The following is a 14,859-nucleotide window of genomic DNA, read 5'->3' on the forward strand; positions in this document are numbered from 1 at the left end:
CATTTTTATTTGGCTTTGATCTTTTTTTTTTTTGTTCCTTTTGAGTCGTTATGACGTTTTTGAGTATTTTACCCTAATCACATTTTTCTCATAAGTTCCGTGGTTTTTGTTGCACAGTTTTGTACTGTATTGTGATTCTTAGGAATGGATATATCACATTATAGCAAAACTGACTATACATGTACCAAAATGTTAATAGTGTTTTGGGCAGTAATTTATTATTGCTTATCTATAGTTTCTATATTTTTCTAAAACAGTCATTCATTGATACTTTAATTAGATCTATCTAAACATCTTTAAATGATAAAATGGCAGCTAAAGGATGATTACAGCTAGGGTAAAGGGCTGAGGCTATTCTGGCAAGCTCCACATACTCACTGGTAATGTAATAAATTAAGTGCCTTGTAATCTACTTAAAAGGTACAATCACTTAAGTTCTTTCTGTAAAACAGAAATAGGTCTCACAGCAACATCTTGGCACCTTCTTTAATCAGAAAGTTCCCATAAGTACTAACAAGAATCAAGAAGATGTGACTAACCAAGTTTCCATTAAATGATGTAGGTTATGTAATAAGCCAAATGCCCCTAAACTGGTTGTAAACATTCAGAAGTTATAATATCATGATTCAGATACAGAAATATAAATAGGTAATAAGGAGCCAGATATTCAGGGGCTTACTGACTTTCAAGCTATTATTAAGTAGCTCGCCTATATCCTGTCCCTGCAGGAAATAAAGAGACTACAAATTTGAACACATTGTAAATTTCTAAATGAGGAGAAAAAAATGTTTTTCTATGTGATTTGATGCTTGAGTTTCTATCCAGTTTTTCAGAGTGAACTTGTACCTGCATTATCACTTTTTTCTTTCCATGTCACTGTTAACGATTTTTTCTCTTCTTTTTTAAGTAGTAACTTGCTCCACCTACAGTCAAACTGCACTATATGACTTTGATTTGGGTATGAGTCCTCTTTTCCCTCCCCCACATGCCCTGTTTCTGGCCTAGCGCCCACTGAACTCTGTACTTGTTCTTGATCCTTGTATTTTTCTGTCTCTACACAGAATCGGCTGTTGAGTGTGCTCTCAATGGAGGGTTTTAGCTGTTCTCTGACAAAGAGCTGGTTCTGAGCTGCACATCTCGTCCTCTTTGTTCAGCCTCTGGCTTCAAGCATTGAATCCTAAATATTCTCCAGCTGGGAATCAGACAAGGGCAGAAATGAAGAACCCAGAAGCCCAGCAGGATGTTTCATTTTCCCAGGGATTTCGCATGTTGTTTTACACGATGAAACCCAATGAAACTTCATTTCAAACGTTAGAAGAGGTGCCTGATTATGTTAAAAAGGTGAGACTATATTGGAAGAGGTTACTCTTACTCTTGCTGCTTTCTTAATAAATGGTAAGGTCAACTTCCTTAGGCTTTTGTTCACTTTCATTATTCAAATTATTAAATTCTAATAATAATTCAGTTTCTTAAAGGCCTGAAGCAAAAGTAGAATTTCTACTTGAATTTCCTTACAATCCATAGCCATCTTCACCTGTAAATTCCCTCCCTCCTTTGTATGTCACTCCAGAATATGATAAAAACAAAAGTTCAAAGCTTTCCTGGACTCCGTGGCATTGTAAATGTAGCTGTTGGAAGCTCAATGTCAAATAGTTACACCACATCAGTCAACTTTGTAACAATTTCATTTTTAAATCTTTAACTTGTCCACCCCTTCCAGGGAAACTATTTCCTCTTTCATTTGGTAGAATAGTTCTGCAGAATGAAGGATATGCAGCTTGACCAGGTCCAACTCTGACTTCCCTAGTTTGAATTTGAACCAAGTTTTCTTTGAAACTCTGAAGTACTCAGAGGCACATTTCACTTCTGGTTCCTGGCTATGACTGGAAGTGGAAATATCCAGAATTAGAACTTGAGTACTGAAGTTCCCCACCCTATCAGAGTTGTTCCTACAGCACTCACTGGTTCAAGGCAGAAATAGAAAAAAGAAAAAATGACATCACAGAATATGTTACTGAGAGTTCAGTTTAGAAAGCTTCAAAACTCATGATTACCTTCCAAATGAGTAAAATCCACACTTTTTCAAGATTAGATATTACGCTTTCTTTCTGATTTTTTTAAGTTAAAAAAAGTGGCACTGATATCTTCATAAAGTATTATTGTTTATACTGCAACATCAAACCGAATTCAATGCTCCATCACCAATAGTGGAGCCTTCAAAACATTTCTTATTACGTGAAACAAAAATCAAAACCAAGTGAATAAAATCTGAATCATGTTTTAAGAAAACATGTAAAATTACCATATTCTCTAAAATTCTAGGAAGAAAATTGTCTCTACCCTTTCAATTTCATCATTAGAAATAGTTCTGGTAATTCTAATATGAAAAATTAGAATTATGTGCATCTTTAAGGAAAGCCTCTTGAAGTGGATCTAAATTACATATGTAGAGATGATAGACTTCTAATTATTTACCTTATTCTCAATGTATTTTTTTAACCTCATTTGGAAGATGTTCCTCCTAATCTTATAATATTATAATTATCATGGCTATATCTATGATTACGTTTCATATTCAAATTGGATGAGAGAATTTGAGCACATATTTAGCAAATGTCTAAAATAATTAGACTTCTTTACCACTGTGTGGGAAGTAATCCTCTAAAATGGGTGTCTACCATCTCCTACGGGGCTTCCCAAATCTGGGCATTTCAATTCTGAAGTGACTAATCAGGAAATGTAAAATAATTTCATATGGAACATAATAGCATCTCTTTTCTGCAATTTCCTTTCCAGGCAACTCCATTTTTCATTTCCTTGATGCTACTTGAACTTGTTGTCAGCTGGATTCACAAAGGGAAGTCACCGGGTCGCTTGGATGACGCTTTAACGTCAATCTCAGCTGGTGTTCTGTCTCGACTTCCAAGGTGAGTTAGATGGTTAACAACGCTGAGTAGAAAAACTGAAATTGCCTAAGTATGAGGGACAAAGGAACTCAATGCATGGGAGAGTTAGTTTATTTCCACAAATATTCCCAAAGAATTCTGTTCATGTCATTATTTAAAATTTTGATATTTTGTTCTTCACTGATTTTTTGCACTCATTTTAAAAATCACCCTAAAGATTATTTATCTTGACTTTGTTGATACCCCTTTAAAATGAGTGCTTCATTTGCCTTATTGTGGTTCCAGCTCTGAGTTATGGTCTAGTTCTCTATTAAAACTGTGTTTTGTCTCTTTCAGCTTCAGAAAGAATAGCTCTCTGGGGTGTAGACATTCCCTAGGGCAGGTCACACAAATCTCTGAATAACTACAATGGTTTCCTAATTGGTGTCTGGCTCTAGTACAACCCCGTTTGCAGCCAAACATTTCCATAATATGAATCTAGTGAAAATCCTTCACTGGCTCCCTATTGCCTCAAGTATAAGGTACAAATCCCTGTCTTGAACTATAGAGAACACTGTTTCTCTGACTTTGCTTTTGGGTCCTCCACTCTCCTGTCTGTCATCTTTATCCCATCATGCTTTACTACTTGCCATTTTCCACATGCCACAGGCACTTCCCTCTGCCTTGAAAACCATCCAGGCCAATTCAGATTCATTTATTAGGTCTAAGCATAGATGTCACACTCTTCAACAAGCCTTATCTGTTCTCCAACCTTATGTTAGGCATTCCTACACTACAGTCCCATGGAATTGTGTGCTTATCCCAGATCTAGAATTATCACAAGACATGATGCTCACCTGTTTTTCTCTCAGCCTTTCCTGCTAGCTCGCACACAACTTGAGAGCAAGAGGTGTGTGTTCTTAATAGTTTTAGCTCCTGTGCCTGGAATGATGTCTGTTGCATGTAAAGTTACCCAAAAAGCAGTAATATTCCTGTAACATTATGTTGATGATAAAATTAGGTGATATTGGGACCCGATAATAGTAAGATATAAATGACCTACTATTTGTTTAGAAAGAGTACATTATAATGTGTGAAGAGGAAAGACCAAAAAATGGAAGTCATCTTCAACACATGTGGGCTTACCAAAGAGGCAGAAGGTGAGCAAAGATTCCCTTAGACGTCTGTGCTTTGAGCTACTGATGAATGTTCTCATTCCAGCTTCCCACCCATTGCTTCTTGTCCTGTTTTAAGAGCTTTACTTCGGACTGGTGCTCATTGCTTTGGAATGTTTCTATTAACCGCCCAGTGGGAAACTAAGGTGGATTTTTAAAAAATAACATGAAAACTTTAAACATCTAAAAAAGGTGGAATAATTTCATATATTACGTAAAATAGTTTAAATAGAAAATAAACCTAAAAGTATTTTTTTTTCAGTAAGTGTTTGAGAAAAGTGCGTTAGTTATATAGTAGAAGTAATCTTAATAATATTTACTCTGAAAAACTACTTGTAATTGTTGCATTTTGTAGTTGGAATCAGAGGAAGATAATGTCTCCAGAAATTTGCAGCTAATTCCCAGATTATCATGAATAAGAATTTACAAGTATAGATAATTTCCTTTATTATAATACATGTCCCCCTTAAGCAGAAATGAACAATAAATACATTCAACATGCCCAAGGGTATATAGCTTTAGATGTAGATTTAGTTATTTGAAAATACCCAGTTGGTTAATTTAGCTCATTCTCAGAAAGTTAAGTGTATAGGTTTATGGAAATCAGATTATTGATAAACTATAAAAGTCACCTGATAACTGAAAATTGCCCTGCATATACAATTACAGGTCATATATTTTACTGAATTGGAATGAATTTGTTAAGCATTTTGACAATGAATTTGACAGCAAATTGAATGAACTCTTCAGAATTATTTTTTTACCTTTTAAAGTTTGATTTGGTTCCAAATTAAATTAGATTGTTCTCTTATCATAACATTGTAAGTACCAGAAATACAAACTGTATCCTCAATACAATATTTTTGCTCAGCAGTGTCATTTTAAAAAGGTACAGAGTTATAACAGGAAAATAAGAATAAAGGAGATATTTTTACAAACTATACACCCCCAAAAGCAGAGAGAAAGAGAGAGAGAGAGAGGAGAGAGAGAGAGAGAGAGGGAGGAGAGAGAGAGAGAGAGAGAGAAGGAAAAAAAGAAACCAAAACAAACCAGTCCTTCAGGGATAGAACATGCGGTTCTTTTCCTTCACCCACTACTCATAACAGTCCTTAAACTAACACAAACTGTTAACTCTGGTGCCCTTTGAGAGAAAGGTAAAAGGTTATGAACTTTAATTTGGAGAATATTTTTCTATAGTTATTTTAAATGAGAAAGCAAATTATACCTTTTTTCCTTGTAGATGTAAAGAAGAATTCTAAATTATGAAATGTGGATTTCTTTAAAGTGTTTCAAGGAATTTTCTCTTTTACAGCCTTGTCTGAAAGATCCCAGTAAAGCAAATTATCTGAAAATGAACTTTTTTTGTTTGTTTTGTTGTATAGAACTATGGTGAAAATGTTTGTATTTTATTTGTTGCTATAAAAAAAATCCCAAATCCAGATATAAACAGAAAAGGAAAAGCAAGCCTGTGGATCCATTCCTCTCAATCCGCTTTCAGAAAAAAAAAGGAAGAATTTGACATCAATTCTTAAAACAATATTTCAGTTGAAGCCACAGCGTCAAGGGGGATCCCTGTGCAAATCATTAACAGCTGAGGGTTAGATTAACACTGCAATGATTGTATCCTCTCCCAGGGACTAATTTCATTTTCTACACTAGCAACAGGGGCTTGCTACGTCCTTCAAATAGGTGATTTCAAGACAAATGGTAGTATGCCTTTTGCTAATACATTTGTGAAGAATTATGCTTTGGATAATAATTCCAAATAAGCATGTGGCCTCTGACAAAAGAAGTGGAAATCAAAGCGAACACGTTTTTCCACTTCGTCATTCACGTAATAGAAATGTTGTGTGCAGACTTTGAAGAAAAACGATGTGTTTTTTTTGAGGATCTTAATTTCAGGATTACATAAAATTTCAGGTACCTTAAAGATTAATAGTGTGCTTACCATGGTGATAGAAAAGACACATGCTACCTCTTTCAAGTCTTTATGTCAAGGAAAATATTAACAATGGAGAAGATTATATCTTGTTTACAAGTCTGTTGGACAGACCATGGTCTGTAATAAAAGTCCATCTGTCCTAAGAAACAGATTCTGGGCAGGTTTGCATCTGTTTTGCTCTTCTGAAATCCAGTAGACAGCCTATCATCCAGTAGGCAGCCTTCCTAATCAGATACTAGTCCTAGTTATAAAAAGATATGTCTATGTATTCTAGATAAACACAGTGTATCATGCAAATAATCTGCCTTTCTAACAATTAGTCGCATATGTGACTGTAAAAAAATTAAACTTTATTTAACAAAGTGTTTACAAAATCTATTGTTTAAGCAAACGTATCTAAAACTTGTGAAATATCCTGCTACTGACTTAAATGTTAATGAGTGAAAAATAATCACATTTTTTTTCCTGCTTGTTTAAGCAGAACTCAATTTCCAATCCTTCATTAGAAAACCGGGACTTCAATTTGTTACTTCCTTCCAATGTTTCTACTTCCATAAATTGCATCCTCCCCAGAGAAGTTTTATTCCTGATATAAATATCTACAGTATGTTTGTTTTTAATGGGTTCATTTATTCTGTTGAAACAGCAGATTATAAATCAAATTGCAATAGGTTAGAGGGATAATTTAAGTAGGTAAATTTTCAAATAAAATTGGGGACACTCCACTTTTAATACATATGGGTCACTGCCAATTTTTACTATGGAGCTAGCTCCACAATGTTCAACCATATATATGCATACTTTTACTGGCCATGCCTGCCATGGAATTTTCCATTCCTGACAAGAAAGTTTCAATTCATCAAAAAAAAAAAAAATTTAAAAGGAGGAAATTAAACATTTTAAAAATATTTTTGACTCTTTGGGATGGGGCCAGAGAATATAGAAAAATTGTATACTGGGTTTTTATACTAGGGGCTTTAACATGAGAGGCTAAATGTTGCCTTGGCAAATCAGACCTAACAAATAAATGTATATAATTTTGGATGATGACTTTAATAAGCAGCAATTCATTGTCCAAAATAAGAGATAAATGAATCTATGTAATGTTAATAATAATGCTTTATTATTAATACTAAAGTTTGTTAACTTAGAAATAATTATTAAAAATCCCCATGTAAGGAAAATAGATTTTAAAAATTTGTTGGTTTGTTAATTATATTTGAGAGAATGTCTCATTTCCTCTTAACATTTGCGTTAAAAAACGAATAAATAGACTTTGCCTTTGTTATTAATTGCATAACTTCACAAACTGCTATTAGATGAAACTTCCCTAGTGAATGCAAGGTTCACTGCTTATTAGTCTGGACTTGTGTGTTTATTCAATCGAGTAATACATTTCCTGCAAAGTAAAGAATGTGGCAAATTCATTTCTTCCAAATCTATCACATTGTGTTTTTAAAGGTTTATGGTTTTATGGTTTCTGTTATGAAGAAATTAAATTAAGTGATTGTTTTATGAACATAATACCATTTAACAATAAGAATTAGTAGTGCAGATTTTATTTGTTTGCAGACGGTAAAGGTAATATTATCTATCTTACTATGACCAAGCAAAAATCAATATTCCACTAGATGGAGCAAAAGTGGCAGTAGCTTTACAGACAGGCAGTGCAAACTCCCGGATTCAGTTGAAGAGATTTTGAAGTAAATAAATACAACATTTCGCAGAAAAATCTCTCTCACTCTCTCTACATAAATGTATATACGTGTGTGTGATCCAATATATATACATATATATATGATCCAACATATATACATATATATGATCTAATATATACATATAATCCTATAGATATACACACATATATATGATCCAAAATACACACACACACACACACACACACACACACATATATATGATCCAATACATTAATTTATTTGTAACTTCTTGGAGTTTTAAGGATATTTGTAATAATCTTGTTTAAATATTCATTTATTTTCCGGCTCATAAAACAAGAGTATTCGAAATAAAAATATCTAATTTTTTTTTTTTTTTTAGTTTTGTATAATCTGGCCAAATCAGAACACTCAGCTATAATGACAGTTATGGAATAATATAAATTGGCAGATTCGTATGAGTATAGTACATAAGTCTACTTATTCTGAAACTTGCTCTGTTATTTTAGGAGGTTGCAGTGAGAGCATTACTTCAAATGTCACTTACTTTCTTAATGACAACAACCTGAGAGTCATTTTAGGGCTCATTCAGCCTAATTATCTCATACCGTAAATCATCCTTAGATACTGAACGGGTGAACGTCATGACCACTCTCACACTTCTATTCCTGGTGATGGGTAGACTCAGAGGGAGATGACTTTGAAAACTCATTTGTTTCTAATTCTCAATCCCCAGATAACATTTACTTCTGATTTATTGATTATTTTTTAATATTAGCATTAAAACTGAATTTTATTTTGTAAAAAATGGGGATTAATACTAAATAGTAATTTAGTAACTTAACAGTTTTTTATAGTAACTGAACATTGACAAATTTCTAGTGATGAGAGAAAAATGTTTTGTAAAACACACAGAAAATCAGATCACTAGTTAGAGAAATAAGCTACTTTTCATTTGCTGAAACATATGCTTCAGACCCAAGAGAAAACTGCTGTTTGGGGGAATTCATGAAGAAAATAGGACAATGGAAGGAAAGCCTCTCTATACGCAGGTTGCTAATTAGAGGATTCTAATGTCTCTTTACATTTAGATCACTTTCCTGGTCTTACATTCAAACTTAAGGCATAAAAGTGATCTAGTATTTGGGAATTCCAAGCCCCTGTGCTACCCAATATTCCATCTTCATGTGACAAAGTAAGCTTACTATATACGTACATATTATATATGCCTCTTCCCGCAGGATGGAGTTTAGAGAGTTTAAATTCCAGGATGCAGAGTCATGTGCTGAGATTGCAGGGTGGAAGGGGTAAGGGGGATTGAGGAGAGAAAGAGGAAGGAACTTTGGTTTATGATTCAAGGTCTGGTGGGAACATTTTTGAAAATGTAGGCGCTATTTTCTGCAATCCAGGGCTTTCCAGAGCTTGATAATCATTTCCCAGCTGTATTGCTTAGGTGAATTACTTTTAGTTGTGGGCACTCCATGGCTATTCTTTCATATATGTAATAAAAGAATATCAAATTAATTTTGCTGATAGAAAGCAGGGAATATAACTCTCACAGCTTCTCCCCTCCTTCTTCGTGTCTTGAGGGAAGTTAGGCTTCATGCTAATGTGTGTGGGATGTGGTGGGGGGAAGGCTTGACTGTAGTATGTCAAGCGTATTTCAGCTCGATTTGTGTCAACCCTAATAAGTCAGTTGACGGAGTAATAAATTGGGTGTCTGCTCAAGACCTGGCACCTGTACAGGAAATAGAAAAGTATTTCAATTTCAGGCAGGTTTTTTAAAATTTTTATTTATTGATTGATTTAATTGTATTTATTTATTTATTTATTTTAACAAATGGAAGTTTTTCAAGGACCTTCAGTCTGTTATTGAGATCTTGGTATCTTAATGCCTATTTTCATTTTCACTGGAGCTGACAAGAAAGATAGCATTGTTTTTTAAAAGGTATTAAATTGAGGGAACATTTATAAGGCTGGTGGCATTTGCCCTGTTTAATAGTGTGTTCTTGTGTCTTGTACTGTGCCTGGCACTTAGTAGGCTCTTCATATGAATTCACTGAATGACTGCCTGAATCCATGGAGGAATCTGCTTTGATACTGTGTGCTAATACTTAAGCCATTCAGCTATAGATGATTTCAACTTTCTACTACATTTTGTTTTAATCTATTTTTCTGGATCAGTTGTCTTAAGGCAGAGGTTATCAACTGGGGAAATTTTTACTCCCCAGGAAACACTTGGAAATATCTGGAGACATTTTTGTAATCATAGCTGGGGTGAGAAGGAGGGGTCCTAAATCTAGGTGCTAAAGAACAGCAATGCTGGAATACATTCAATGATGCACACGAAAGGCCTTCGAAACAGAAAAGTATTTGGCCCAAATGGCAGTAGTGTTAAAGTTAAGAATTCCTGTTTTAGAGAAATTGTTATATTGAAGCATATAAAACTGATATTGTCATTTTTAACCTAAAACTTGAATTTTATATGGGTAACCCCTACTAATAAACAATAGTGAGCAATTTTAAGATTTCATAGTTTCAGTAAACTTTTGCACCAAACAACCTCTTCCAACAAAGAACTATCCTGTCCAAATGTCAACAGTGGCACTGTTGTGAAGCCCTCATCTAAATATATAAAAGTAACCAACCAAGCTAACAAGCTTTGCAGTATAATTTGTTCTAACCCCCTACTTTGACTAACATACCTTCATAAAAACTTGGAAGGCAGGTTTTAAATGAAGGCCCACAGGCAGTCTCAGGGCCACTGCAGCAGTGGTTTCTGGAGTACTCAGAGTATCACTCAGATTGACATTGGAGTAGGGGTACAGGATGAGCAATTCCTTTGGGTCAAGGACTTGAACACATGGACAAAACTGCTTCTTCCAACCATGTAATCTCAAATTGGAAATTGAGTTTTTTAATGTGTGGTGATGTGTACTCTTGTTCAAAATTGTAAGCATTTGGCATTTCTCTGAGTTATGTACATTAATGCTGTTATAAGATAGCCTAGTGTTTTACGGATTAAATAATAATACTTTAAAATATTAAAGCATAAGAGGTTGTTTTAAAGTTATTAAGTCACAGGTAAAGTCATATGATAATTAAATTCAAGAATAAAATTAAAGGGCTGGATCTTTAAAAGAACCAGTAAAATGCTAATTTGAGGAAACTAACTCTGTAAAGGGAAATACTGTAAAAATAAAAAATTTTAGTAGTATAATAATCTGTACCACTTCTTCCACTTGTATCTAAAATTAGAATATTTAAGAAGTTTCTCAGAATTTTCAGCACCAAACTTGTTGATGACTTATAAATATATCTTTATTAACCAGAATGATTAATTCTTTTTATATTTAAAAATAAACATAGAAGAAAAAGTCAACTCAATCAAATTGATAAAAGAGACAAAACAAATAATCTAGAAGCTAATCTTAAATTTGATCACATAAAACTTGAAAGAAAAAATAATATACTTTCTAAAATTAAAGTATATTTTGTAGGTTTTTAAAAGTTATTGAAAATAAGAATTTGCAGAAGTTTGATAAATAGGTGGCAAGATATAGTCTAGTGTCTGAGTTTTAGAAACAATTGTTTATTTTAATTAGGTTTGTATACCTTACATCTAAGGAAATGTTTTTCCTAATATTTTGAAAAGCCTAGTTTATATTCCCTTTATAAAGCATTCTTAATATATACTTCAGTAAAATTTAGAAATGACAATCATAGAAATTAAGTTGTAGTCTTGTCATATTTATGTTGCATGGGCTCAATGAAAAATATTTTAAGAGACATGAAAAAATGGCCTTTTAAATTTCATGAAGTTGAGAGCACAAACAGCTGGCATCCATGATGCCTATGAAATAAAATAAAGCTTCCTGGGAATGATTTTGATACTAAGGAATTTGAGCCTTTAAAAAGAATGACAGAGAAGAAACAAAGTAGAAGAAAGAGTTTCATTTTTTCATATGAAGACATTAATTTTAAATGTTATCTAAAACATTTTAGCATAATTTTATTTCTAAAATGTTATATAATCATTGATTGTGAATTTTATCTTCCAGTCTATTTTTCAGGAGCATTGAACTGACCAGTTATATTTACATCTGGGAGAACTACAGGCTGTTCAGTTTGCCTTGGGATTCTCCATGGACTTGGTATTTAACCTTCTTCGGAGTTGACTTTGGCTACTACTGGTTCCATCGTATGGCCCATGGTAAGCTGCGAATGAGGACTGTTTGTTAACTTAGGTTGAACTGTGTTTGGTACATAGTATATATTCAGTAAATAATTATTGAATGGATAAATACAGGAATAAAATAGGATGTTTTATTGGATATAAAAGTTAATAATGAAGGTTTACTTTGCAATTTAAGTGGAGAAAATCTGAAGCCATATTTTAAAAGGATATGAAATTATTGGAAGTACATTTTTTTCACTTCTTTCTAATTTTAAAAAAGATTAGAAAGTGATGGCTATAGCATTGCTTTTTAAATCATTTACCGTTTGGTTTTTAATGAAAATTTTAATTGTTATGGGGGTATTTATTAGTCAGAACCCAAACAAGTTCCTAACATTTGGCTGTTAGGATAAAAGGTTTTTTTGTTTGTTTGTGTTTAATTTTTCATTTCAATAGGTTTTTGGGGAGCAGGTGGTGTTTGGTTATGTGAATAAGTTCTTTAGTTTTGATTTCTGAGATTCTGGTGCACCTATCACTCGAGCAGTGTACCCTGTACCCAATGTGTAATCTTTTATCCCTTGCCACCCCCACCCTCTCCCCTGAGTCCCTAAAGTCCAATGTATCGTTCTGATGCCTTTGTGTCCTCTTAGCTTAGCTCCCACATATGAGTGAGAACATATGATGTTTGGTTTTCCATTCCTGAGTCACTTCACTTAGAATAATAGTCTCCAGTTCCATCTGGGTTGCTGAAAATGCCATTATTTCATTCCTTTTTATGGCTGAGTAGTATTCGATGCTAAATATATATCACATTTTCTTTATCTGCTCATTTCTTGATGGGCATTTGGGCTGGTTTCATATTTTTGCAGTGAAAAGGGAACCCTTTTACACTGTTGGTAGGAAGGATAAACTAGTACAACCTCTATGGAAAACAGTGTGGAGATTCCTTAAAGAAGGAAAGGTAGATCCACTACTGTTTGATCTGTAATTGATCCAGTAATTCCAGTGGAATTGCTGGATCAAATGGTGGATCTACTTTTCCTTCTTTACCCAGAGGAAAATGAATCATTATATGAAAAAGATACTTGCACATGCATGTTTATAGCAGTATTGCATTTTAATATATTGCCTTCCATTATTGTTATTATCACGTGCTTGGTAGAGTCTAAAAATGTACACAATATCAAACTTCACAGCCCAATTATTGAGGGTCATTCAGGACTCTGCAACAGAATGGAATTTTAAGTAATGTATTCTACTATAGTAAGCTTAATTCAATTTGTTGGCAGTACTTCCACATTACAAATGAAAATGCAATCAGCTAGGCCCTGACCATATGCACTTTTCTGTTACCATAGTTTTGCAAAATGTCTCATCTGCAAAAGCCCTCTTACTGCACTGGTTCACTGAATTTGCTTTTTGGGATTCTTGGCTGCACTTCCAAAGAAATATTTTGTTATAGAAAGGGAAATGGAAGAATGAGGAACAAATCTAGATCTGAACCTCTGTAGGGATATGTAGGGGCTGAGAAATAGTTGTAGAGCTAAGGTGAGCAAGTGGTCTCTGAGGAGAAAAAAGCATGCCAAAGTATTTCTGAAGGGAAGAGCGGGAAAGTACTAATCTTGAAAAACTACTGAAGAGCAGAACTCAGGATTTCAGTGGGTGGTTGGTTGAGTGGGTGGGGAGGAAGGAAGGAAGAGGAAGGAACCTGGAATAATAATAATAAATAGATGGCAGATGGACAGAAGAGACCAGAGATCAGGGTGAATAACTGAGTTATCTGTGTAGGAGTAAGTGTGACCAAATATCCTTCCCAAGCAAGGATGAAGGAATTAGGAGTAGCATGGATTTGTGTTATGCTCAAGGCTGTTAAACTTTAAATATAGCATTGTTTATGTTAACCACCTTAAGCATGTGCATTTAATGAAACTCTATGAAGGCTTAATTTATTAGAACAATTTGAAGTGAATATATAAATTAGAAAAAGTCATTAATTTTTTGTGTGATAACATTTGTCTTTGACACATAATAGGTCAGTTCCTGACACTATTCCCTCATATATAAATGCAAAGGCTACTCCAAAAATCAAACATGATTAAGAATAAATATGGTTTATGTAATAACATATTTGTGTTTTATTTCAAATGAGTAGTTTTTTTCCTAAAATGAACTCATTGGCAATCTTCCTCATTTTCTATGCAACAAAAGGGTGTTCCAGAAAGCATTTATATGGTACTATATTACATATTTTCAAGAACCTTCCTCATGCCACACTGCCCAAAACGGATGTGTTTATTTGGGAAATCTGCAAATTTGTTTACTCCTGGAAAGCCCACTATAACAGGAAACAAAGAACCAACAAAATATTACCAATATAAAACTCTTAAAAATGTTGATTATAAGTGTTCTCAGTTGGGAAGAGCAATAAAGTAAAATAACATATTAAAAATGTGGCATCAAGGCTATTTAAAGTATGCTTCTCATTAGAAATTTTGAACTGAATCCAGTAAAAAAGGCAGGCATTAAAAAAATTTTGAAAACCTTCTGGAAAAACATTCACAACCTTCAGGCTATGCAGCCAAACCGTAAGTTCAAAGACTTTTGACTTGTAATGGAAAGCTAGTAGGAAAAAAGTAATTTATTTAAATGTATCAACCTTCAATATAATGCTCAAATTTTAAATTTTATTTGTAAATAATACTGTAAAATATTAAAATGGGTTTTTAGAAATCAAGACACACACAGGACTAAAAAAACTTCCATATAATATCCAATTTCTTGACCCTCTTGGAATACTGTCCAAATTGAATAACTGGTCAAATTTATTTAACTGAAAAGTTTCAATAATTCCAAAATACATATGTCATCTTAAAATATAGTAAGATAAAAATAAAATCCTACTTTTTCTATTCAATGTATTACTTTCTTTTCACTACTTCAGAATGATATAGCAAAAACATATTTCACATTTGTTAGTATGATAAATGCTGTGAGTTTTGAAGAA

At 33.5% G+C, this 14,859-nt stretch overlaps 1 protein-coding gene across 1 annotated transcript in view; it reads left to right on the forward strand.

Annotated features, from left to right (window-relative positions):
* Positions 1-1,050: 1,050 nt before the first annotated feature.
* AGMO (alkylglycerol monooxygenase) overlaps positions 1,051-14,859 on the forward strand; it is a 355,828-nt gene continuing 342,019 nt past the window's right edge. The window contains exons 1-3 of the mRNA XM_011983954.1: positions 1,051-1,341; positions 2,797-2,927; positions 11,740-11,891. Of these exons, the coding sequence (XP_011839344.1) occupies positions 1,216-1,341; positions 2,797-2,927; positions 11,740-11,891 (409 nt within the window). The 5' untranslated portion in view covers positions 1,051-1,215. The remainder of the gene's footprint in view (positions 1,342-2,796; positions 2,928-11,739; positions 11,892-14,859) is intronic.

Source organism: Mandrillus leucophaeus, unplaced genomic scaffold (assembly GCF_000951045.1).
Source record: "Mandrillus leucophaeus isolate KB7577 unplaced genomic scaffold, Mleu.le_1.0 Scaffold258, whole genome shotgun sequence".
Lineage (NCBI taxonomy): Eukaryota > Metazoa > Chordata > Mammalia > Primates > Cercopithecidae > Mandrillus > Mandrillus leucophaeus.